The 26644-nt window shown below is 45.1% G+C and overlaps 3 protein-coding genes and 1 long non-coding RNA gene across 9 annotated transcripts in view; 2 read left to right on the top strand and 2 right to left on the bottom strand.

Moving 5' to 3' along the window:
* ALMS1 (ALMS1 centrosome and basal body associated protein) overlaps positions 1-10361 on the top strand; it is a 136101-nt gene extending 125740 nt beyond the window's left edge. For 2 of the 6 annotated variants that reach the window (XM_037527633.2, XM_054701730.1), the window contains 7 exons: positions 3289-3409; positions 4741-4944; positions 5238-5467; positions 6150-6333; positions 7253-7316; positions 9055-9154; positions 10138-10361. In XM_037527633.2, the coding sequence (XP_037383530.1) occupies positions 3289-3409; positions 4741-4944; positions 5238-5467; positions 6150-6333; positions 7253-7316; positions 9055-9154; positions 10138-10182 (948 nt within the window). In that variant the 3' untranslated portion in view covers positions 10183-10361. The remainder of the gene's footprint in view (positions 1-3288; positions 3410-4740; positions 4945-5237; positions 5468-6149; positions 6334-7252; positions 7317-9054; positions 9155-10137) is intronic. The other 4 variants (XM_054701733.1, XM_054701734.1, XM_054701732.1 and 1 more) reach the window with 4 other exon arrangements.
* Positions 10362-18987: 8626 nt separating this feature from the next.
* LOC119259071 (N-acetyltransferase 8-like) lies at positions 18988-20823 on the bottom strand. Its single transcript, XM_037527634.1, has 2 exons — positions 20493-20823; positions 18988-19837 (listed from the first exon to the last, which is right to left on the bottom strand). Exon 2 carries the CDS (start codon positions 19677-19679, stop codon positions 19068-19070), a length of 612 nt encoding a protein of 203 aa, XP_037383531.1. The 5' UTR covers positions 19680-19837; positions 20493-20823; the 3' UTR covers positions 18988-19067.
* LOC129146959 (uncharacterized) lies at positions 19750-26161 on the top strand. The gene is made up of 3 exons (XR_008554377.1): positions 19750-19858; positions 24629-24776; positions 25949-26161. It is a non-coding gene; the product is annotated as an uncharacterized LOC129146959 (long non-coding RNA).
* LOC119259860 (N-acetyltransferase 8-like) lies at positions 23878-25406 on the bottom strand. The gene is given in 3 exon segments (XM_037528833.1): positions 23878-24610; positions 24613-24755; positions 25343-25406. Coding segments are annotated over 2 exon segments (729 nt in total). The 5' UTR covers positions 24689-24755; positions 25343-25406; the 3' UTR covers positions 23878-23957.
* Positions 26162-26644: the final 483 nt, after the last annotated feature.

Below are 26644 nucleotides of genomic sequence, written 5' to 3' on the forward strand. Positions count from 1 at the left end.
CTGTTTGCAATCAATCTATAGTTCCAGCCCCTGACAACCTCAATTTGTTTTCTACATATAAATAGGATGATAGGTAGTATTTTGTATCTGACTTCTCTTGCTTAATGTGATATTTTCCAGTTTCATGCATATAGTAATATATATATATCAGTTTCTTTTTGCTGCTGATTAGTAGTCTACTGTGTGGACATACAACATTTTGTTAATCCATTTACCAGGTTTTGAACATTTGTGTCAACATCTTCGTGTGGACTTTTTTTTCCTTTCTCTGGTTATATGCCTAGAAGTGGAATTACTGAGTCATAAGTTTGTGTTTAATTTTTTTAAAAAATGACTGTTTTCCAAAGTGTTTTAATTCCCACTAGAAATAAGGTAAGGTTCCAGTTTCTCTGCCTCCTTGTCAACACCTAATGTTGTCCATCTTTTTATTATAGTGTTTGTGAAGTGGTATCTCATTGTATTTTCTGCCGCCTTATATACCGAGCATTTTCTGTTGCATCAAAGTTACTACCATTTCTTCTGCCTAATATGCAGGGCTTTACAGTTGTCCTTTGATTTGTCGCATTATTCCTGTTATTGTTTGACAGCCAGTTGGGCCCAGGTGTGCATTGTATGGGCAATCTCCTGCTTTCCATATCTTTAAGAAATTGCTATATAAAAAGTGAAGGAATAGCCATAGCAAACCAAGTGACTGGCAGGCAGTTGGTGCACAGTAAATGCTACTATATCTTGGCAAGGCTTGTTCTGCCTGCCTTACTGAGCCCTGGCTGAAATTTAATAATCATTTCTTTGACCTCCAAATGCTTACAAATTATCCATTCCAGAATTTTAGGGATCACTGTTAAGCCTACTAGTTTGCAAATCCACAGTTATCTTTTTGAAAATTAAAACATTTCCTGACTCAACCCCCCTAATATGGCTCCTCTCCTCCAGGATTCTGCTGCAAGTTTCCTAAAGAACCTGGAATATAGGTTACTTATTAATAGTTCAGGGGAGCAGATACTCTCAATTTCCTTTCTTGATTTGGGCTTCAATTCACTTCTATCAACTTGCTTAAATAGATAAAATCACCTGGCATTTATTCAAAATATAGGTGCTTAGACTCCTTCCCAAGAGATTCTAATTCATTGTTCTGGGTCAGGGCTTCTCCTCCATGATATTTTTATGATTAACAAGTTTAAGAGGGCCTCCCCTGTGGCGCAGTGGTTGAGCACTGGGTTGCAAAGCTGCCCGCGGCCTCTGCAGTGCTGGTTCGATCCCCAGCTGCTCCCCGGCCACTGGAGGAGGGTCCCACATGGCACGCAGACCTCTCCTGCCACCCGCTGCTCCCCTCAGCAGTGTACTTTGGTCCTTCTGCCTGCTCTGCTCCCCGCTCTGGCTCTGGTGAATTCTCTCACCCTCCCGCGCTTCTAATTGTACCCAGTGCATGCATAAACAAAACAAACAAACAAACAAACAGATAAATAAAATGCCTCAAAAAAAAAAAGTTTAAGAAATACTGTTTTACAGGGCCACCCCTTGCAGAGGGGATCCCAAAAACGCTGCTATGGATGTGGGGGGGGGGGTGCTACGTAGCCAGTGTTTGACTTTCTTTTGAAGTGGAGGCAAAGGGGAAAGAACCAAGAGTGAGGCAAGTTCTCCTCCCCACCCCTGTCTGTCTGTCTGTCTGTCTATAGTGGGTTTCTGTTTACAGTGTGGTGGGATTGTGAGTCATTCCCCTCCCCTTCACTCCTCCTACTATATTTGGGGGACCTTTCTGGTGTGGCCAGGGTCCCATGAGGGTGTGGGATCCTTCAATAAAGGATAGCAAACAGGGAAAAAAAAAAAAAAAGAAATACTGTTTCATACTGTATTTTATTCAACTATATTTTGATAACCTTTTTTGTTATATACTAATGTTCCAATATCAACTTCAATCCATGAACTTGCCTTTCATTCTTCTACTTGGATCTGTCTATAAATTAAAAGTCCTTTTGGGGGTCTTTAATGCTTTTTTGCAGTACTCTACAGATAGGACTTCTCATGGTATTTTTTGTATAAGTAACTGAGTCTGACCTTATTGGAGAGCACTCTGCAACCCATCACTGTTTAGTTAACCCAGCCCTCTTTTTCTCCCTTCAAAAATGTATGTAGATGTTAAATCAGCATTTATTCTAAATACCCACCAGGCTAATCTTAGGCTAGCATCCTCTTCAGATTTTTTCAGGTTTTATGAATATACCCAGCCTTTTTTGCTGCACCTCCCCCTGCAGTGACCTTTAGGGCTAATGGCTTTCGCCATGGTCCCTAGGTCCTGCTGGGCAAGGAACCAGCGAGCAGGGGGAGAACAGCAAAACCCCCTGAAGACATAGATAAGACCAACGCCTGTTGAAAGATAACGACCCCCAGGAGCCACTACAGAAATGCTGACCGCATGGAACCTTATCTCGCCTTCTCAAGGCCCACAAACTTTATTTTACTACAACTGTCTCTCTAAAATCTTTTCTCTTTCTCAAATCTTTTCTCTTTCTCTGTCTAAAAAGGTCATTGGTTGCTGATTAAAAAAGAACATACGAAATCTAATAACTAGGCTAATTCAAATGCAACATTACTAAACTCTGTGTATTAATAGAACTGTTAGCTTAATAATTTCTCTGTTATATGCTTAGCCTTGTTAGCATTAATCTTAATGATAAAAATATTACATTGTGAATAGTAAAACTCATCCGTGCTAATTAATAGTAATTTAGTGGTAGTGAGTAATTAAAACAAAAAAGTAATCACATAAAATAAAAAGAAAAATGAATAGCCTAACTACTTAGGAATGCGCCTGGGTCCAGATGTAAATCAGTGCCCTGTCAATGATAAGCTAAACCTATAAGCAAGCTGATTTCTTCACTGATGTTCGCCATTCCTATGCCTTTAGAAAAACATATATATACTGGTCACCAACTCAAAGAAAATTACACTCAGATTTTCACTCTCTTGAAGTGTGTCTGTTTGTTATTTCTTTCGCCGACGCCCTGACCACCCTGCACACTTCTCTCAACCCTGAGACAGCCTCGTTGTCTACTGCTGTGCTGGTCCGCGGCACTTTTTGTCTTACCTTCTTGAAAGAGCTCAGACCTTTATCCCTTCTATCACAAATTATGTGGTAGCATGCTGATATGCTTGCAACAAGTTTCTTGGCAACTTAATCTCATTTGGGTTAGAAAGGACTCTTGGTAACTTGTATGTTTTCTTATCCTGTAAGTAACTATGTCATTGATTGCAGGTAATGATAACAGGGTTTTCTCTTTTGTTTTTCAGGTCTCTAACCATGTGATTTCTTCTGACTCTATTTCATCTCCTACCAGTAGTTTCTGGAGCTTGAGCTCTACTTTTTGCAACAAGAAAAATGTACAAATGTTAAACAAAGGAGTACAAGCAGGTGAATGACTTGATTTAAACATTTCCACTGAAATATAAATGACTCTTAACACTTATGGTACTAAACCACTCCCAAGATAAAAGAAATGAAAATGAAAATTATACTTAAATGCTATTTATCACCTTTCAAAATGGCAAAAATCTAAGTTTTGATAGTTTGTTGGTAAGTGTGTAAGGAAATAGATACTCTAATACATGTTAGTGCAGGTGTAAATTAGAAGTACAGTCCCTATGACAGGCAATTTGGGGGTTGATTCAGCATTTTCATTTAAGGAATTTATCCTTTAGCTATTATTGTGCATGTGAGCAAACTGGCAAGTGTACGGAATTAACCACTGAAGTATTGTTTATAATAGCAGAAAATTACAGTCAACTTAGATGTTCACTAAACAAAATGGTTAAATTCTTATACATTCATATAATGGATTTCTATATAGGATGAGGGAGATCTTGCTCTACTAATATAGAAAGATCACCAAGATATGCAAAAAACAAGGTACAAAACGGTGTCTAACATGCTATTACATGTATTTGAAAAATAAAGAGAATAGCTTAACTGTGCAAAAAATGTTCCCTGGAATCATGGGATTATAAACTAAGTGAATAGAGATCAGGAATAGATGGAGGCTGTCTGCTTTATGCCTTACTCTGATTTTATAAAACAAAAATAATTTCTACCCTGTGCCCCCTTGATTTTTTTCCCTTCAAGTATGTCAGCCTTTTCTTACCTGGGTAGTCACCTTTAGGACTGTAAGCATTTATTGCCTTTCTTACTTGGATCACAACTGAAATCCTTAATCCACTGAATCCATATTAGTAGTTCTTTCCCTCTAACATTTAAACCAATTTAGAAATAAAGACTCCCTTATTTCCCCCCCTCTATCCCTCTCTTCCTCTCTGTCCTTCCTTTCCTTCTCCCTTCCTCCACCCCTCACAGGAGTACGTTTCGCAGTCTTTAAAAAGTAACTATTTACTGGGCCACGGTGGTGCAGGGGTTAAAAGTCTCACCAACTGCGGTGGCGTGAATTTGATCCCTGGCTAGGGAGCTACCCACATGGCACAGCAGACCTCTCCTGTGTGGCCCACTGCACCCCTCAGCAGTATATTTCAGTAGATCTGCCTTTCTGTTCCCCACTCTGTCTCTGGTGAATCCTCTCACCACCACCACCCCCACACTCACACACACGAACATCTCTGGCCTACACCCCAGCTCTTGTATGCATAAATAAAGAAAAGAAATCTTTTTTTATAAGTATCCATTTACTGATTTGAATGTACTTGTCAACTAAATATTAAGACTGTGCCTAGAGATATCTGCAATCTTTCCCTCAGGTAACTTGGAGATTGTAAATGGTGTCAAAAAACACACTCGAGATGTAGGGATGACCTTCCCAACTCCAGGTTCTAGGGAGGCTAGAGTAGAAGAGGACAGTGATGTGACTTCTTGGTTAGAAGATAAAATAGAAGAGAAAATGTTTCTTACCAATTACCTCGGGGACAGAAAGTCAAGGAAGAACAAGCAGAGGTGCTGTGAAGGTCAGTTTCTGATTCCGTTTATAACAGTGAAACAAATGAATCTTACAATGCTAAGAGTCTTGGTTTCTAAATGACTCTATTTTACCCCTTGGCACCACCCTGACAAATTTTAAAATATCTAGCACTACATTTACACAGTCATACCTGAGGTTAGACAGACTCCAGGGCATCCTGGTGGCCTCTGATAGCTGTGTCCCTTGAGAACCTATATTATGCATATGTCTCTGGCGAGAACTAATTGGATTATGAAAACTGAAAGATCGTTTCTCTTTCTTTAAAAATATTTCCTCTAGGGGTTTCCTGGTTTGTTCCTGTGGAAAATGTGAAATCTGGTTCTAAGAAGGAAAACCTGCCCAAGTTTTATGGCCCTGGTATCTCCTGGTTTGCACCAATAACCAGCACTAAACCTTGGAGGGAGCCACTACGAGAACAAAACTGGCAGGAACAGTGCATGGACAGCCACAGGCCACTAGCAGGGCCAGGCAGGGATCCACCAATGCCCTTTGTGAGAGCAACCTTACAGGTACAATGAGACTGAATTAAATTTAGCCTTGTGTTTAAGGAGGAAGAAAAGAGATACACAAAGAAGTTAAGTCTGTGACTTGACCTTCTAAAGTGTAGTAATGTAACCCTTGTTTCTAGCACATCCACAGCTTGACGTACTCACTCTCATCATTAGTCAAAGACTGCTTTACTGTTAGTCATTCTAAATTGCACCTCACCCTCAGTATCTGGAGACAAGGCAAGAATAGGAAGGATGGTGTGTTGTTGCTTACTAGGATGTGGAATGCTCTGGAAGCATGATGTCAACCTTTTTAAAATTTCCTCCATTTTGCTTAACACAGGGTTTAAAAGTAAACCCTGTTTCTTCTTTGTATGTCTTTTGGAAGCTAAAAGAAATGTTATGTAATGATATTTTGTTTGAAGGAAAATCTATGGGCCAAGCTCTATCCCAACAACATTTGGAAGAGTTTTATTTGCCATGATCTTAGTTCTTGGCTTATTCTAAAGGCCTTTATTTGGTACCTCTGATTTCCGTACTGGAACTCTCACCCACAAAAAGTTTTAGATTCTTCTTCAACTCTGCATATTTTCTGTGCTTTAGAAACAGGTTCTCCAAATCTGTTGAGATGATACTTTTCTAGATCTTGAGAGAACAGACTGCATCTTTAATGTGAGGTCGGGGGCCCTTTTTTCTTCATCAGGAATCACTTTGGCTACACAGACCTGATTTCATCTCTCGCTCTGGGGAGCGCATAAAGCGCCTGAAGTTAATAGTTCAAGAAAGGAAGTTGCAAAACATGTTACAGAGTGAGAGGGAGGCACTGTTCAACACTGTGAGAGAATGGCAAGGCTACCGGGATCCCATGAACCCACTCTCTAAAAGAGGTAACTCTGTTCACTTTCTTCTTACTGGGAAGAAGGAGCAAGATCTGCTGCATGTTATGGAGCACTGCTCAAAGTGAGGCCAGTTACATGAACAGAAAGTGATTTTTGGTCACCTTAGATAGCAGAACCTGCCAGATTTAGCTTTCAGCATTTTGTGATCCAGACAAGACCATTACTCTTGTCCTGTCAGTTCATCTTTTATTAAAAAAGGAAGTGTACAGTGAGAATGGTGTTTTTATAAACCAGCTCTATGCCCGTGAACAAGTTAGTTCTAAAATATAGTGTGCTTTTCTTTAAAGATTAGCTGATTCCAAGCTTGCCTACCTCACAGGGTGGCCATAAATAATCATAATAAATAATAATAACAGCAATAACAGCACTTACATAGCCCTTGTGTTATCCCAGATAACCTTTTCTCATTTAATGCTTATGACACCTCACCAAGGTAGATACTTCTAATATCCCAATTTTATTGATGAAAAGTGAAGCAAAAAGAGACTAAAATACCTTGCCAAGATTATACACCTAATCTGGGATTTGAAGCCAGGTAGACTGACTCCAAACCTGTGTTCTAAACTAATTATACTAAGTATAATGTCTCAATGCAAAAAAAAAAAATCTCAATGCAATAATATATGGAAGCTGTGAAAATTGTATAAAGTTCCACATAGTGCTTTCATAGCAACCTTACTAAAAACTAGTCAGTGTTTTGATTCAGACTGTCCAGTCTGTGCTACAGTGTTGTGTCTCCACCTTATGCTGCAGTCACAGTTGCCATAGCCTAACCGTGGCCTTGGCCTTAGCCACTGCTCACTGCCCAGCACTGTCAGCTTCGGGTGAGGGCTCCTTCTTACAGCTTTTGAGCAACACATTCTTTATCAAGTCACTGTCCACTGAAAGCCTTTTTTCTCATGTTTAGGCTTCCTGGCTGCCCAGAAGAACAGGCCTGTTGGAAAGAAGGAAATGATTCAGAGGTCTAAACGGTAAGGCCAAAAGCCTAAGTGTAATTATCAAAGTGTGAGGCATACCAAATGGTCAGGAACACTGACTTACCACTAGAATATAAGCATTATGCTCAAGTGAAGACATGAGAAAACCAGTTGTGAAAGAAGTTTCTCACTGATAGTACTAAAAAAAAAGGAAAGAAAAAACTGCTAATGACACAGAGAATCCCCACTAGTTTGCATGCTCTCAAGTGTCCAACAATATAATACTGTTAACTATAGTCACCATGTTGAGCATTAATTCAATCCCTGGAACTTGTTCATCTCACCACTGAAAGTTGGTACCCTTTAACCAACGTCTCCACATTACCCCACACTTCACCTACACACACACACACACACACACACACACACACACACACACACACCATTTACTCTGTTTTACCCATTTACTCTTGATGTTTTTAGATTCCATGTGTAAGTGAGATCGTACTCTCTTATCTTTCTATCTGACTTATTTCACTTAGTATTATGTCCCCAAGGTTCATCTATGTTGTTGCAAATGCAGAATTTCTTGGTTGGTTTTTTTTTTTTTAATGCCTGAACAGTGTGTGTGTGACATTTTCTTTATCCATTCATCTGTTAATTAACAGTTTCAGGTCAGGTTGGTATGAACAATGTGTATGGGGGTGCAGTTATCTCCAAGAACTGGTATTACTAGATCATATGATAGTTCTATTTTTAATTTTTTGGGGAACCTTGTTTTCTGTAGTGACTATAACAATTTATATTCACACCAATAGTCCTCAGTGGTTCCCTTTCTCTACCTATTACCTAAAATTTTGATAATAGCCATTCTAACAGGTGTGAGGTGCTATCTGATTATGGTTTTGATCAATAGTGACTCTTAAAAAATGCGTTTATCTATCTTTGGTCTCCTGCCTGACTTCACTTTTGTATTTTCTCCACTAGTGATTATTTCCACTGTATATAAAATAGAGACTTGGTTTCTTGATTGCCCGGGGCCCCTCTCAGGGCTTTGATGTGAACTGGCCTCCCACTTCTTGTTCTTTATCTTCTCTAATCTGTTTTCCACAGAACCTCTCCATTGTTTTCAGTGATTTTTTTTTTCAGAGTATAGAAAACTTTGGAAAATAGAAAAATATCACTCGTAATCATTCCATCTAAGTATACCTACCACTAGTCCTATTTCTGGTAACAGTGGGAGTTTTTTTATGGAGACTTTTACTAACACTTATTTTCTCCAAATTGTTGTTTGTACTATATATATATATATATAGGTTTATAGCCTATTTTATTTTGTTTATTATATTGTGAGAATTTTCCCATATTATTAAAAATTCTTGGAATCATCTTTTTTATACTTTGTAATAATTCCAGTATATTTCATAATCTGTTTCACTCTTCTTTTGCTGCAAATTTAGATTATTTCAAATTGGAATGTATTTAGCAAATGCATAATTGATCATATTCCTCTCTACTTAAAATCAGTGGTGCTCAGTCCCTGAGAGGACAGAGCCCAGGGTCTTCACATGGCTGCAAGACCTTCCCACAGCCTCCTCACATTCACCCCATCTGCTTTCTACCTGCTCCCCTCTTCTCCATGAAGCTGTGATCCACTCTGAAACCCAGGGCCTGTCTGAGAGGGTCTGAAAGCCTTGAAAGCAATAGAGCTAGGAAGTGGTAGTAAGAGACCAGGTGCCTCTGTAGTCTGCTAACCTCACTTCTTTGTCTTTCCACTGGGATTGCGTCTAAGAATTTATGAGCAGCTTCCAGAAGTCCAGAAAAAGAGAGAAGAGGAAAAGAGGAGATCGGAATATAAGTCATACCGACTACGAGCCCAGCTATATAAAAAGGTCAGTCCATCGTCAATATAGAAGGAGACTGATCATTTTATCAGGGGAAGGAGAAATTTGCGAGAAACACATCTAAACTGTTTAAATTAACCACATTTGGGGGGGAATTTAAGCTTGTAATGCATTGCGCCACTGCTGAAATTTGGAAAATAACGGCAGATGTAAGATTTAAAATCTGAAATTTGAAAAAGGCAAATCTAAAAAAAACACCATCAACGCATACAGTTGGGTTGAAAGAAAATTTCATACTTAGGGGGAAGTTTAGGTATTATGGTGGGATGTCCAACTCTTATCTATTGTACCCTTTATGGGTAAATCATGTATCTCTAGAACTTTTAAAGCAAACTGGAAAATATCCAAGAATGGCATAAGAGTTTGGATCTTGGGGAATCAGAGTCTCAAAGCTGCCACTATTTCCTGCCCCAGTGGAATCTGGGTGCTATAAGCTTTAGAACTTCATGGGCCATAGGACTTGCTACCCATTAATTCTCTAAGAAACCAGACTGGCTACTGTACTGAAGAGCCATATCCTTCATTGTTCCTGTTTCATTCCCAACCCTCTCACTCTGCCCCCAGAGGACTCAAAAAGTTAGAAACCAAAAACACAAGTTCATACCAGACTGATGTGGGATTAGAGAACTGTTCCAAACCAAACCTCAGGCCATTGTGGTTTGTTCCCATCACAAGGCCAGGCCTTTCATTGTGCTTGTGTATTTGTGTATTGATGGCTGCCTTAGTCTAGCGAGATTATAGAGTATCTGTGTCTTTATAGAAATAATAGATATTGATTGTAAATCATCCTTCCTAAATATTCAGAAAGTATTTTTTCTATAGTTACCATAGTTTCTATAGCTGAGGAAAATCAACAGAATTGGGTTGAACTACACTGGTCTCTTCAGTGTCATGTCTGGGGTCAGGAGAGGCTGTCTGACTGTGATGGTGAGGGTATCTAACTTCTTTCCTGTCTTTGTTTTCTTCCACAGAAAGTGACCAATCAGCTCTTGGGGAGAAAAGTTCCCTGGGACTGACCTAAGATTATTTTCCTCAGAGCCTTGGAATCATATTTTATCAACATAGAGAAGCACAATCCTTACTTTTATGAATCTGGCTTAATAAAACTTAATCTTTGTCCATGTGTAATTTAGAAGTCATCTTCTGCACAGTGTGGGGCAGAGTGGTAATTAAGATTATCAATGGTTTGGGAGCAGTACTTTCTCCACAGTGACTGCGCCCTCAGGTATGTTTGTTATGATGATAGTGATATCATCTCTTAATTCTAACTAAGAATACATCCCTTTTTGCATTTGTTTTTATACTTTTAGAAAATAAATAGCTATTTTTTTTTTTTTAAGATTTATTTATATAAGCACTGGGTACAGTCAGAAGTGCAGGAAGGTGAGAGGATTCACCAGAACTAGAGCAGAGAGCAGAACAGGCAGAAGGACCAACTTACACTGCTGAGGGGAGCAGCGGGTGGCAGGAGAAGTCTGCGCGCCATGTGGGACCCTCACTGGGGGCCAGGTATCAAACCGGCGCTGCAGAGGCTGCAGCAGCTTCGCAGCTCAGTGCTCAACCGCTACACCACCAGGGGAGGCCCAAAAATAAATAACTTCTGATTGGTTTGTAGTAAAGCAAGTAGCAGAGGGTCATTTCTTTTCCCACCTGGAGATGTGCAGACAGCTATGCAGTTCTCCGTATGGTTGGTCAGGAGCCTTATCTGAAAGCATTAATCAAAGAAAGTGGGCTATGAGAATGAACTGTGGCCTTTCTTTAGAAACACAGCATGACATGGTGAGAGCCCCATTGTGGGTTTTGTGGAGAGGGTGTCTAGTTAGAGTACACATCAGGCATGCTCAGAGACTCCTGGCAGACCCACACATACCTTGTATCCAGAGTTGCCTCTTAACCTCATTCCAGCTACTCCAGGGACTTGCTTTGTAGTGGAGGGAAAAGTCTACCAGCCTTCTTTGGTGGATTTTGTACCCACTCTCTTGTTTTTAGGATTTGACACCTCAGGTCATTTAATATCAAACATAGAAGTAGTGTTTATAATCTGTACTTTCTGAAAAGCATGAATTAGTAAATGTGATAATGCACTTAAAGTACTTAATCCAGAGCCCAGATTAGACTGTAACAGGATTTATTTTTTCGTGACTTGGAATACTGTTAGAGGGCCAAAGCTGAGGAGGGGAAAGTACTAAGCAGCCTCACTCTAAGTTCAGGGAAGCCCTAGAAAGGTAAGAGGGACCAGTTCCCTCCCCAGAAGGCCATATCAAAGAGCAGGCCTTGTCACCAAGCACAGCTTAGTGCTTTCAAATGGTGCCAGTGAGGCAAACTTTCTGATCCAGGAGGCAACTATGAAGAAGGCTCAGAGAAAAGAACCATGATCCATGATGTTCTACTTTTAGTTCTTCCCTTCTTGCTAGGCAAAGGTAATTAACCATTTCAGGTCAGTTTACCAGTAAAATGAGAGGATTAATACCTCAAAGTCCACTTTAAGCTCTCAAATAATTTTTTTTAAAGATTTATTTATTTATGCATAGAAGAACTGGGGTACAGGCCAGAGGTTGGGGGTGGTTGAGAGAATTCACCAGAGACAGAATGGGGAACAGAACAGGCAGACTGACTGAAATACACTGCTGAGGAAAGCAGTGGGTGAGTCAGGAGAGGTCTGCTGCACCGTGTGGGTATCTTCCTGGCCAGGGATCGAACTCATGCTGCAGAGGCTGCGGCATCTTAACCCCTTATGCCACCAGGGAGGGCCTCAAATAATATTGCTGTCTACGTGTTTTGTTGGAAGTTATTACTCATAATAAACAAAATTGTCTGGGCCTCCCTGGTGGCAAAGGTGGTTGAGCACAGCACTGTGAAGCTGTCCACAGCCTCTGCAGTGCCAGTTCGATCCCCGCCGGCCTCTGAGCAACCCACATGGCAAGCTGACCTCTCCTGTCTCGCCCGCTGCTCCCCTCAGCAGTGTATTTTGTCAGTCTGCCTGTTCTGTTCCCTGCTCTGTCTCTGGTGAATCCTCTCACCCTCCCACGCATCTGGCCTGTACCCTGGCTCTTGTATAAATAAAAAAAAAAAATTAAAAAAAATTTTTTTAAATAAAATTGTCTAGAAACCTGGGTCTGCAAGGAAATCAGGATAGGATGGAATCTGATTAGAAATAATGTGTGATTCTCTTTAAGCTGAGGGTTGTGTCACCCAGACACCTTCCTGAGACATTTAGTTTCATGGCCTGGAAAACTGCAATGGGCAGCTGGCACATCATAGAAGCACTGTGAGGAGATTTCAAAATCCCCCAGGTCAGTACGTTCTCAGTGTGACCCAGGCAGTAACAGATGTGGGAGCTACCTACTTTACCCTCTCTTGAGAGACCTCCATGAACACTGAGCTTTTAAGCATTTGTATTGTCCTACCAGGCAGGCTCCAACAATTTGGCAGTGGCCCCCATTTTCCCCCTGCAAAGCCTGTCAGTGTTTGGAGGGAACCGTGTTCTAAACATCAAGCATGGATGTGATCTCCAAGAAGGCACATTGGCAGAGTAAATTCCTTGTAGCCCCAATCTGAGCACACCTCCTTGGGACTGCTACTACAGATGCCCTGGAAAGACCGTGCTAGCACCTCTGTTAGGTTTATTTAAACAGAAAACCTAAAAGACTTATTTTTACATTATAATAGTATTTCCCCAGGTAATCAACCCAGGTGTGGTCAGGGTACAAAATCAAGCCCATCTTGGGCCTACCTAGCCTCTCCTAGAACTTACTTTGTCCCAGAACTCAAGATGGTTCTCCATTCTGCCCACATCAGTCCAGGATGAGCCAGGATGAACACCTCCCAGAAGCCAAAGAGTCAGCCTTCCTTGCTACCTGAGTCCATCCTCCACTCCTGAGTCCATCCAGATGCTCAGCTGCCACCCTCCAGTCACATAAACCCCAACCCCCATGCAAGACCTTGCTCCAGAAGGGATTTCGCCCTATGCCTGGCTGAACCTTGAGCCTCTTGTCTTACTTTGTTTTGTTTTTTGGTTCTTGCACAGGTGCAAGAAGCCCAGGCTCAAACTGAACCATTCCCCTTGGTTTTGATCTGTCCTGGATATTCACACTTGAATTGTTTCTTTCCTATACTTGGTTTACAGCTAACCTGAGAAACTGTCACCCTCTTTTCTCCTGAAGGTTTGGCTCTAGCCTCCTTAGCCACTCTTCTTCCCTGAGGGCAGCTTCTGTTTCTGCCACTCCCAGAAAAGGCCTCCTGTGACCATAAGCACATGGTGTTTGTGGGGAGGAACTGTATGAAGACAGACTGTTTTAACTATAAATTACAATGTATTATTATAGCCAGTCATCAAGAGGTTAGGCCTGGGGCCTTCCCCATGGTGCAGCAGTTGAGCACTGGGCTGAGAAGCTGTCCGCAGCCTCTGCAGCGCCAGTTCGATCCCCACCTGCCAGGCGAGGGTCCCACATGGCGCACAGACCCTTCCTGCCTCCCACTGCTCTCCTCAGCAGTGTACTTCGTCACTCTGGCTGTTCTACTCTCTGCTCTGGCTCTGGTGAATTCTCTCACCTTCCCTTGCCTCTGACTGTACCTAGTGCTTGTATAAATAAATAAATAAAATATTTTTTAAAAATTAAATTAAAATAAAACAAGTAACATTTAAAAAAAAAAAGAAGTTAGGCCAAGATGAACTATTGACATAGTCGTCATATTTACCTGTTTGGAAGTTGAGTAATTTTAACCTACAATTTAGTTTTGTTTTTACTGACTGTGAACCCTCACCTATAACCCTTTCCCAGTTTCTCACTACTCGTGTGTGAGGTTGAGGCAGAATACGATCAAAAACTAAAACTGACTTTATTGGCCTTTAGGAGGCACTCTTGGCTCATTTGTATTTTTCTTTTCCTCTTACAACTCCCCAAGATGAAGATCCTGATCTAAGGAAACTCTACCACTACCCCCAAGGCTGATTCATTTTCCAGGTCTGACTAGGCTACATTTTAAGGAGGTAACAGTCACAAGTTCATAGATGTGGGCTTCTCTCTCTCTCTCTCTCTCTCTCTCTCTTTCTCTCTCTCTTGTCTGTAGCTTCTCACCTGCCTGTTTTTCAGAGAGCTTTACTTGCCTGGAAAAAATACCCAGTAGCCCAGCCTTAGGCAATGGAGTAAACTCCCACTCCTACCCCCATGTGCCTTTACTTTGACTATTTTTGCAGACTCCATACTGGACTCAAAAAATAGAGACCTCTTCACAGGTCAGCCCAGCATTCTAGGCTTCTGCATGGGGCTTGAGGTTCAGCTATATTGAAGGAGGCATAGCCAGATTCACATATCGCTACATTACCTGACCCATTATTATCATGATATACATCATCCTCACCATTGTTCCCCCCACAAGGCAATGTCATGTTAGAATCTAAGTCCAGATGGGACTTAGTCCACAAGGAACAAGTGGGCCTAGACTAAAAAGATGCCTATTCTAGCTTCATTTCCTACGACAGGGACAAATTAAGAAAAGGTGGGAAAGTGCTTATAAAGGTTCCACTGCCCCTTACTTATAGGCTGACAGCTTTGGACAGGGAGGAAATTGGGGAGCCGGTCTCTCATATTTAGGAAACACACACACACACACACCTGGCACTCTTATGACAAACAGGCAGGTGTCAACTTGAGACCCAAAAAAATAAGTAGGAAGAGAAAGCTCATGGTTGCTGAAACTCCCAGTAGGTAGTAAGCTCTACAAGGGCAGATCATAACTAATTTTATTCACTTATTTTGCCAGGGCTTAGGACATGTGTGTCAAATGTTTGACTCAATAAGAATTTGTTAATGACCCATACAAAGTGATCAGTTTAGATTGCACACCACAGACTCTGGGAAATACTTCAGGGAGATATTACATGTTACCCAACATACCCGGTGTCACTTAAATATCTGATAGATTTTAGGTTGAAGTAGAAATTACATAGAAAACTAAACAACCCTGGGCCTCCCCGGTGGCGCAGCGGTTGAGCGCTGGGTTGCGAAGCTGCCCGCAGCCTCTGCAGCGCCGGTTTGATCCCCGACTGCTCCCCAGCCACCGGAGAAGGGTCCCACATGGCGCGCAGACCTCTCCTGCCGCCCGCTGCTCCTCTCAGCAGTGTACTTCAGTCCTTCCGCCTGCTCTGCTCCCCGCTCTGGCTCTGGTGAATTCTGTCACCCTCCCGCGCTTCTGACTGTACCCACTGCTTATATAAATAAATAAATTTTAAAAAAAAGAAAAGAAAAGAAAACTAAACAACCCGAAAAAAAGCAATATCATTTCTAAGGCAAATACAAACAAAAACCAGGGAAGAATAAGGAGTCATAATTTTACTATATAACATCACAGAATACTGATAGACTTGAAACAATGATTAACCACTTTGGAAGCTAGGTTGGAAAGGGTGCGTGAGGGACATGGCTCTCCTGGTGGCTAGTCTGCAGATAGGCCTAAGCCTGGACAACTGAGAACCACAAAGTATAAAGGTGGAAATGAGTGCAGAAGGATATATGTAAGGGCTGCTCCTTCACATCACGAATCCATAGAACACTCACTCTTTAACACAGGTAGGGTCTTCTGAATTATGAAAAACAATCTCTCCTAACTTGTCTAGGGGGGATTCCACAAGTATCAAAAATCTGGACTTTGCCTTTTGTTTCCTGACTGTACTTCATTCCCACAGACCCACAGGACCCAGACCCACATGCCCAACTCAGGAAAAAGCACTTTTTCCTCCCTGGCCTCCCCTCGGTTATCTCTCTAACACACATGCCACCACACAACCACACACAGCCATCAACATCCTATTGGCCAAAGTTCCAAGCCCACGGGCATCAATGTGACTTAGGTGTCAAACATCAGTGCTCCTGCTTACAGCAGGAAGGGGCATAGAGGTTCCTGAGGCCCTCTCCTAGAATTGGGGTTAAAGTGACACCTCTTTGCCTCCTTAACTAGGCAAGAACACACCCATTGTAAGACAGAAGCTCTCAGTAAAAAATCTTTTCACATCTTTGCTCTCTAAACCTTTTATGCTCCTTTTGCCTTACTGACTCATCTAAACTCTATTTTCCCTTTTAATTTGTATATAGTTGAATTTTGGATAATACAATATAAACCATTGTAAGTTTACTATTCAGTGGCATTTAGTACATTTACAAAGTTGTGCTACCACGTCCTATATCAATTCAGAACACTTTCATCACCTCAAAAGAAAACCTAATTAGCTCATCACACCCATTTCTCCTTCTCCCCCAAAACCTCTTGTAGCCATCCTACACTGTCTTCATAACTATTTTGGACTTTTCGCATTTTGGTCTTAGATCTCATATAAAATTTGTCACCTATCCTATCTGGTGATGAGCTGAAGCCCCAGATTTGCTTCCAGTTACCCCTGACTCCTTTCTTGATCCAGACTCCCTCCCTCCAGTGCACAAGCAGACACATTCAGTAGTGTGGCTTTGGGCCTCTGAATCCTTCAGGAAAGAGCTGCTCAAACTCTGTTGGCCGTGATTTGAACTTGATGGGGTAGATGAGGAAAGGAGTAACTAGCCAAATGGGTTTGGCATCTGAGCTCATCAGTACCCTCACTGTGGATGCCAAACGTTGGAGAGTAGACTTCTCAGCCAGGGGCAGAGCAGAGACTCAAGAGAGGCTGCTGTCATGCTGCATTTAGAGGTAATGCTCAAGGATTAATCCTAATATACTTATATAACCTTTAGAGCACAAAAGCCTTGTATTTTCTTTTACTTAGGTCAATTCCAGGAAATACCTGACTGCAAGATGGATCCTAAGTTAAGTAGCAGGGACTAATAAGTAGCAGGGACTAAATAGCAATAACTGCCATATAAAGTAGGATAAACTGCTTCCTCCCAGCTCACAAGAAAGTTTTGCAACCCAGTGATCCCACCTCAGCTGAAAACTAAAGGAGCTAACAAATAGGATGGGTGGACTGAGGGAGAGAAGAACTAAGGCCTCAGAGCAGAGAGTTTTAGTTAACTGAAAGTAGAAAAAGCACAGTGTGATTGGGGATTGGAGTAGAGCAGGTGATGGACAAGCACCAAGGCTGCTTCTGAATATTCAGACACAGCAGTCCTGCTGCTCTAGGAAGCCTCCACCATGAGTAGCTTGGGTACCCTTCTCAGGTCCTAGCCCCGGTATGACCCTTCAGGACACATGTCACATTGAGTCTGTACATGCATTCCTTGGCCTCTCAGCCGCACCGAATGTACGCCCCTCAAGGATTTAGCCAGAATTGTCTAAAATAACACCATGTAATTATTGTTCAATAAACCTCTCAAAGGATAAAGACCACTGTGGGCCACAGTTGGCACGACCACAGCTCAGTGCCCTATGGAACTTCTCAGGGGCCAGCTGACAGGGCTCAGGGGAGCCGTGGGGCTGCAGGAGAGGCTGGAGACCACCTCTGCATGCCATGCTGGGAAGGCAGCTGAGACTGCACCATTAATAAGAAAACAAAAGTCACAACTCAGGAGAAAGAGACTTGATATCACAGAATAGGGCAGTTTAAGAGGTGATGTGCATGGCTCAGTTTTCTGAGGGCCAAGTGAAAGGGCAGCAGGCCTGGAGAAATTAGTGGTCCAAGGAGATGGCACTGTGGGTGACAGTGGACAGAGGTGAAGGAGGCCAAATGGACTAAGGAGAGGGTCAAGGCCCAGCAAAACATGGATGTGTCCTCCCCGTGGACGTGGCTGGCAGGTCTCCACTGAAGTACAACACGGCTGTACAAATCCATTTGGCAGGACATGGTAGGGCCTATGACTTGCTGACAAGTTAATCTGAGCAGAGGACACTGCCAGAGTACAGACTATCCCAAAACTGCCGTATCACGTGAGCCAGGCTAGAGGGACTCGGGACTTCCTTGGTTCCTCGGAGGGATGCAGCATACTGGTGCTGGGAAGGTTCACTCATCCTAGGACCGAGCCTCTGGCTAGGGGACCCAGTGAAAGGCTCCAGGCCTTATGGGGGCACACCCAGTTCCAGTGCTGGCAGGTAGGGAAGGGCTCACAATGAGGCATACACGACACAGCTACCAACCCCATCTGCATTTGTATCAGAGCCTTGAGGGATGATGTGGTCAGGCCAGAGTCTCCTGAACATCTGGAGTCCAGAAGCATTTGGGGACAGAGGCTGGTCCCAGCTCTGGCAGGTCAGGGAAACTGGCCAATCCCATTTCCTCTTCCTGGATGCCCACACTCCCAGTCTCACTTTAAGCATGTTGGGGTCCAGGCACTGACATCTGGCCAGTGGGATGTTGCTGCCTCTCCCAGTGTATCTCCACTCTGTCCTGGGTTCATTCTTCCCCTGCAGGAGATACCTTGGTGCTAGAGCAGACTGATGGCCCTCATTGTCCCAGTCTTTCTCACACTCCTCATGTTCCTTTGCCATGTGGCCCTCTCTAAAGGCAGGGTCCACTCTCTCCACACCCATCCATCTCTAGAATGTTAGCAGCAGATATGACACCTACAGAGAATGGAAAAGCTTTATCTTGTTTCTTCACTTTTGTTCCTCTGCAATGACCTTCAAAGCCAGCCTGACCTAGCCTGCTGGAACATAAGTAAGCCCCATCTCCCTGCCCCACAAACATTGCCACAACATGTGAACAAGGCCAGTCAGACCAAAAGAGCTGCACAGCCATGTTTGTGCACACTAAATTGCTGACCATAGCCTCACAAGAAAATGAAATGTTTCCTCTTATTTTCTGGTTGCTTTTGTATGTAACTTAACACTAGATACACAAAATAGTGCTAACACTCAAGGACCCAGTGAAGCAGACACCAGCACGACTTAGGGCTCTGACATGAACCAGCAATCAGCTTTTATTGTGACTCACACAATTTCAAGCTTGCTTGTTACTGCAGCAGAGCTGATCCTCTCCTGACTAATCCACTATGAGCGGGTCACAGGCCCCACCTTGCTTCATCTCCTTGGAGACCTGAGCACAGGGAAGGTGGTAGATGAATTGAATTGAATGTGCAGCAATTATCCTCCAGCACAAGGAGAAGAAGTAGTGGTGTGTCTTCTGGAAGCCCATGCGCTGGTAGAGGGCCAGAGCAGAGTACTGCAGCGAGCTGGTGCTGAGGACGACTGCACTGTAGCCCTGGTCCTGCCCAAACTGGAGGACAGTCCTGACCAGGGCTTTGGCTATCCCGCGGCCTCGGTGCCCCAAAGCCACACAAAGGTGAAGCAACTCCAGCTGCTCCTTCCTCAGGGCAGGGTCCTTCACGGGCAGAGCACCCACCATGCCCACCACCTGCCCCTCACATTCAGCCACCCAGAAGCAGGAACCATGCTCACTGAAGTAGGAGCAAAGACATGACTTCAAATTCAGTCCAGGGGTGTTTGACAAAGAATCACAGGGCCGGGAAGAGAGAGGTTGGCCAGGAGGGCCGGGAGCCAGGTGCCGGTGACCAGGAATACAACAAAAGGCACCCCAAGCAGGAGCAGGACTATTCAGGGAAGCTTCACAAGTGATAGAAGGTGGTGGGGGCATATTCTCACATCCCCTGAAAGAACAGCCCAAGACCCTTTTTCGATCCCTGTCCTGTATTTGTGTATGTTATAAGGAGGAAAAGGAGCCATGGATGGCTTTGTACATTAATCTGAGTCCACAAGAGATGCTTGGAGTCCCGGCGTACCAGCCCAACAGCCCTGGGAAAAAGAGGAAGCCAGGTGAGTGCCCACATCGCTCCCACTTACCAGAACAAGTGAGACCCTACTTAAGGTTTTCACTCTCTGGCTCTTTTGCCCAAGAGGAAGTAGGCCACAGAGCCTGGAGGTGATGGGCCAGAAGACAGTTATTTCATCCTGGCTCTGTCCATTTCTGGTGTGTGCCCTTAGGCAAGTTCATTAACTTCTCTGAGCTCCTGTTTCTTCACCTGAACAACACGTGAAGAACTTATATAAAAACTTACATAAAACTTATAGAAAACTTATATGAAAACTTATATAAAAACTTGCCATCTTGGCTAGTGCTGAGAAGTTAATAAGCTGCCTAAGCTGCAGTCTGTCAAGTGCCCTCCCACCCATCCTCTCTCCCCTTTTACAGCTCTCAGCTTATTTTCCATTGGGAACAGCCAGACCAGCTGTGTCCTTCCTCTACTCCCTCTCCCAGGGAACATCCATTGCAGGAGTCCTGTGTTCCCAAGCATACATTTCAGCAAAAGTCCATTCCCCTGGGATGAATTTTTAGGCTGCCGAGTTGACTTAAGAGCCAAATACCTGAAATAGCCCAGACTTGAGGGCCCAAAGATTGTGTGGGGTCCAACCACCTCCTAGCACTGTCCTTCCACCCATGTCTTCTCACCTGTTACCAGCGAATCTTGTGTCTAGGGTGGCCTCAGCCTGGCCTCTGCCCTATGCCCCAACTTACATCCAGCAGAGACTGTCCAATGCCAGCTCCACCTCTGGGGACCAGGCTCTGATCACAGTCTCATTTGCAGGCTGCTGTATATTTGTTCATTCTAAACCCCAGGAATGAGGAGCTGGGTTAGGCAGAGCAGAGAGCCCAGACTCCATTCCCCTCTGTGGTCACTAGGGAGTTGTCTGGAGGAGGAGAGGCAGGGTCTGGAACAGCACAGGGGCCTTGCCCTTAAGGACAGCCCTCACCCCTGCACCCATGGGTGTTGAGTCTAGAGCATGTCCCACCTAGCCCTTGTTCCCTGCCTTCCACCTCAGCACGTCCACACAGCTGCTGGTATGGAGGAGTGCTCTGCCATCCCAGTCAGAGTCCACGACCCCAGCCTGGGCACATGAGGCCTTCACAACTGGGCTTCTGCCCTGCCTGGCCCGAAATGGTCTTAGTCATTTGACAATTTTCATTCCCTGCACTTACATCTAGGCTGCCCAACCGTCTGGCCACCCTTCCGTCAACCCAGTATGATGCAGCTCCTTGTGTTGACACTCAGTTGGTAGACACCCAGACATGTCATAATGGGTATAGAGTTTCTGTTTGGCCTGTTGGAAAAGTATGAGTAGTTAGAGGCGATGGTTACACACTGTGATGTAGTTAGTGCTGCTGAACTGTACTCTTAAAAATTACTGACATGGCTAATCTCAAGTTGTATACATTTTAATTTGTGAAAATAAGAACAGGAGGAAGAGGAAGGAGCAGAGGGAGGAGTCACAGGCCCCTGCGTGCACCCACAACAGAATTACAAATACACTGCTTGAACCAGAGCAAATTAATGACTTTAAATTTTTACCAAATTTAAAATGAGACCTCATGCTTCAAATGTAACAAATCACTTATTAACTGAAGAGAGGAGCAGGCCAGCTAAGAGTCAGCATTCTAGGTGTCTTTTTCTGGGTCCAAGCACTGACCTCTGAAATAGCTGGACCACATCCTCCCTCCTTCCTACTTACTGAAACTGTCAGTACCCTACTCTGCCCAAAGGGTCCTATACAAACCAGAAATGTGGACCTCTATGTAGCTCCGAGAGGCCCTTCTCACATCTGTCTTCATTACCATGGGCCTGGAGGGGCCACAGCACACACCCCAGTACAGAAAAAGTATTTTTTCAGTCCACTCATTTCCCAACGCTTTCCCCACATTCTCACACAGGTACGCATGCACACACACACACACACACACACAGCCATCAACATCCTCTCTCAGCCAAAGTCCAGGCTCATTGGCATCAGTTTGACTTAAGAGTCACCAGGAAGTGTCAAACATCAGTGCTCCTTAACCTCAGGAGGGGCTGTGTGGACAGGCTACCACCTGTGCCCAGTAGGGTCATGCTGGGCATTGGAGCAGCACCCACTCAAGCTGGAGGCATCCCAGAGAGCAAGGCTACTGCTCCTGAACATTCAGAACCAGCCTCGGCCTTGTCCATCACCTGCTCCAATGCCCTGCACTCAAGCCCCAACCCTGGGCCCTTTTTTGCTCCTTTCTATCAAACAAGGCTCTTTCTGCCTCAGCCTTAGTCCCTGCTCTCCCTCTGCCTGCAGTTTTCTCCTCCTGCCTCTGCCACCCCTCTGGTGTTTGTCAGCTCCTCTACTTTCCAGCTGAGGTGGGACACCGGGTTGCAAAGATCACTGAGATCAGGAGGAAGAAAGCAGTTCTCTGGCATGTACAGCCCTGGTGGGCATGGGCCAGGTTTCTCTAGAATTAAAAACACCACATTGTAACTGTTGTTCAATTAACCTCTCAAAGCGTCCTCTCAATTAAACTCTGTAGGTGTCCCATGGTGCAGGCGCAGGCCAGTGCCTGTTGGGATCTCCTCCTGCGGGCCAGCTGACAGGGCCCAGGAAAACCAGAGGGGCAGCAAGAGGCAGGAGCACACTGGGGAGGCAGCCGAACTCCACCATTCAAAAGGAAACTGCAGTCACAACTCAGGAGGCAGTGGGCTTGATGAAATGGCAGATTAGGTCAGTTGAAGAGGTGTTGTGCATGGCTGAGTTTTCTGAGGGCACAGCTGAAGGGGAAAAGGCAGCGGGCCCGGATATGTTGGTGGCTAGGCAGAAGGCACTGGAGGGACAGTGGCAGGGAGAAAAGAGGCTGAAATGGAGGAAAGAGAGAGCTGAGTCCCGTCGATAAGACTGACAGGTCTCACCGAGGTGCAACACGCCTGTACAAATCCATTTGGCAGGACAGGATTGGGCCTGTGACCTGCTGACCCTTCAGATGAGTTCATCTGTGAGCAGAGGACACTGCCAGAGTAGAAAGGGTGGCAAAACTGCAGTGTCACGTGAGCCAGGCTGAGAGGGACCCAGGACTTCCTTGGTCCCTCAAAGGGATGGAGCATGCTGGCGCAGAGAGGGCTCAGTTCATCCTCGGACCCAGCCTGTGGCTGGGGGACCCAGTGAAAGGCTCCAGGCCTTATGGGGGCACACCCAGTTCCAGTGCTAGCAGGTAGGGAAGGGCTCACAATGAGGCATACACGACACAGCTACCAACCCCATCTGCATTTGTATCAGAGCCTTGAGGGATGATGTGGTCAGGCCAGAGTCTCCTGAACATCTGGAGTCCAGAAGCATTTGGGGACAGAGGCTGGTCCCAGCTCTGGCAGGTCAGGGAAACTGGCCAATCCCATTTCCTCTTCCTGGATGCCCACACTCCCAGTCTCACTTTAAGCATGTTGGGGTCCAGGCACTGACATCTGGCCAGTGGGATGTGCCTGTGCCTCTGTAGGTCTAGCCCAGTGTATCTCCACTCTGTCCCTGGGTTCCTTCTTCAGAACCCTGCAGCAGACACCTTGGTCCCAGAGCAGATTGAGGGCCTCATTGTCCCCGGTCTTTCTCACACTCCTCATGCTCCTTTTGTCATGTGACCCTCTCTAAAGGCAGGGTCCCCTCTCTCCACTCCCATCCATCTCATGGATGTTAGCAGGTATGTCACCTACAGAGAATGGAAAAGCTTCATCTTGTTTCTTCTTCACTTTTGTTCTTCTGCAACTACCTTCAAAGCAAGCCTGACCTAGCCTGCTGGAACATAAGTAAGCCCCATCTCCCTGCCCCCCAAACCATTCCACAACATGTGAACAAGGCCAGTCAGACCAAAAGAGCTGTGCAGCCATGTTTGTTTGTGCACACTAGATTGTTGACCACAGCCTCACAAGAAAATGAAAAGTTCCTCTTATTATGTGGCTGCTGTTGTATGTAATATGTTGTAGCACTAGATACACAAAACACTGTTAACCCACAAGGCCCCCGTGAAGCAGACACCAGCACGACTTAGGGCTCTGACATGAACCAGCAATCAGCTTTTATTGTGACTCACACAATTTCAAGCTTGCTCGTTACTGCAGCAGAGCTGATCCTCTCCTGACTAATCCACTATGAGCGGGTCACAGGCCCCACCTTGCTTCATCTCCTTGGAGACCTGAGCACAGGGAAGGTGGTAGATGAATTGAATTGAATGTGCAGCAATTATCCTCCAGCACAAGGAGAAGAAGTAGTGGTGTGTCTTCTGGAAGCCCATGCGCTGGTAGAGGGCCAGAGCAGAGTACTGCAGCGAGCTGGTGCTGAGGACGACTGCACTGTAGCCCTGGTCCTGCCCAAACTGGAGGACAGTCCTGACCAGGGCTTTGGCTATCCCGCCACCTCGGTGCCCCAAAGCCACACAAAGGTGAAGCAACTCCAGCTGTTCCTTCCTCAGGGCAGGGTCCTTCACGGGCAGAGCACCCACCATGCCCACCACCTGCCCCTCACATTCAGCCACCCAGAAGCAGGAACCATGCTCACTGAAGTAGGATTTGGTGATATCAGACATGTCTGTGCGCAAAGACATGACTTCAAATTCAGTCCAGGGGTATTTGGCAAAGAACCGCAGGGCAGCAAGGAGAGAAACGTTGGCCAGGAGGGCCGGGAGCCAGGTGCCGGTGACCAGGAATACTACAAAAGGCACCCCAAGCAGGAGCAGGACTATTCGGGGAAGCTTCAGCATGTGGCAGAAGGTTCTGGGGGGATACTCTGCTAAGATACATTGTACAATCTTAGGACCCACTTTCGATCCCTGTCCTGGTATTTGCGGATGTTATAAGGAGGAAAAAGTGTCATGATGGCTTATATATGAATCTGAGTCCGCGAGAGCTTCTTGGAGTCCTTTCACACCAGCTCAACGGCCCTGGGAAAGAGAGGAAGCCGGGTGAGTGGCCCCTTCACTCCCACCTACCAGACAAGAGAGATCCCCACTTAAGATTTTCTCTCTTTGTTGCCCAGGAAGAAGTAGGCCACAGAGCCTGGAGGTGTTGGGCCAGAAGACAGTTATTTCATTCTGGCTCTGCCCCTTTCTGGCTGTGTGACCTTGGACAAGTGAATTAACCTCTCTGTGCTCTGTTTCTTCACCTAAACAACAGGGTATAATAAAAACTTGCCATGGTGGCTAGTGCTGAGAAGTTAATGAGATACCTAAGCTGCAGTCTGTCAAGTGCCCTCCCACCCATCCTCTCTCCCCTTTCACTGGCTCTGGCTTAATGTCCATTGGGCTCAGCCGGACTAGTTGTGCCCTCCCTCTAATCCCTCTTCCTCATCCATTTCAAGAATCCTGTGTTTCCAAGCACAAGTTTCAGCAAAGGTCTCTTGTCCTTGAATGCAAATTTTGAGACTGCCAAACTGGTTTAATAGCCCAACACCTGAAATGACCCAGACTTGATGAGAAGGTACTGGATCTTGCCACCTCCTAGCACTGTCCCTCTACCCATGTCTTCTCACCTGCTACCGCGAAGACTTGTCTGTCCAGGGTGGCCTCAGCCTAGACTCTGACCTCTTCCCTTTAAAACCTCCAACCGGTATCCAGCAGAGACTGTTTAAGGCCAGCTCCACCTCTGGGGACCAGGCTCTGAGCACAGCCTCATTGGCTGACTCAGATATTTGATAATCATAAACCCCAGGGTCAAGGAGCTGGGTTAGGCAGAGCAGAGAACCCACACTCCATTCTCCTCTGTGGTCACCAGGGAGTTGTCTGGAGGGGAAAAGACAGGGTCTGGAACAGCTCAGGGGCCTGGCCCTTGTGGACAGCCCTCACCCCTGCTCCCATGGGAATTCACCCCTTGAAGCATGTCCCACCTACCCCTTGTGCCCCTGCTTTCCACCTCAGCTTCTCCACACACTGCTGGAATGCCTCGCTCACCCTGTGCTCTGCCATTTGAGGTCAGAGTCCATGACTCTGCCTGGCACATGAGGACTTCACAGCTGGGCTTCTGCCGTGGCTGGACCTGGTCTAAGCCATTTGATCTTTTTTTTTTTTTTAAGATTTATCTATCTATCTATCTATCTATCTATCTATCTATCTATCTATCTATCTATTTATTTATACAGACATACAAGAACTGGGGTACAGGCCAGATGCGCAGAGCATGAGAGGATTCACCAGAGACAGAGCGAGGAACAGAACAGGCAGACTGATGAAATACACTGCTGAGGGGAGCAGCGGCGAGACAGGGGAGGTCTGCCGCGCCATGTGGGACCCTCACTGGCCAGCCGGGATCAAACCAGTGCTGCAGAGGCTGGGGACAGCTTAACAGCACTGCACTCAATCGCCTGCACCACCGAGGGAGGCCCTGATCATTTTTACTCCCTGCACTTACCTCACCATGCTGTCCAACCATTCCCCCCCCCCACATCCATCCATCCATCCACCCTCCCACCACAGTAGGATGTAGCTCTTGTACAGGGGTCACTTTCAGGACAAGCTCCACTGATGCTCAGCCATGGGTGCCTGGACTGTGCCTGAACTGTGGGTTCCGGCCTTTGTCACACCTGTGCCTGAGCAATTGTGAAAATTTTTTTTACTGAGATGTAGCAGCAGTAAGACAGACAAGTGCAGAAGAAACAGACAAGTCCCTTCTGGAATTGATATGTTAGGAAGGGGCACCTTCCAGAAATTTCCTTGAACCCCTCCCCACATGTCCTCCCCCAGACCATCTCAGGCCCTAGCTCTATTTTCTCATAGTCCTTTGAGGCAAGTATGACCATCAGAATCCAGCTCATGTGTGTGACATTTTTGTGCTTGTT

This window comes from Talpa occidentalis, unplaced genomic scaffold (genome assembly GCF_014898055.3).
Source record: "Talpa occidentalis isolate TD23 unplaced genomic scaffold, MPIMG_talOcc4v2.1 talOcc4.5, whole genome shotgun sequence".
Taxonomy (NCBI): Eukaryota; Metazoa; Chordata; class Mammalia; order Eulipotyphla; family Talpidae; genus Talpa; species Talpa occidentalis.

Coding starts and splice junctions, on each gene's coding strand:
- LOC119259071 (XM_037527634.1), bottom strand. CDS start 19,679: ATGCCCCCACCACCTTCTATCACTTGTGAAGCTTCCCTGAATAGTCCT.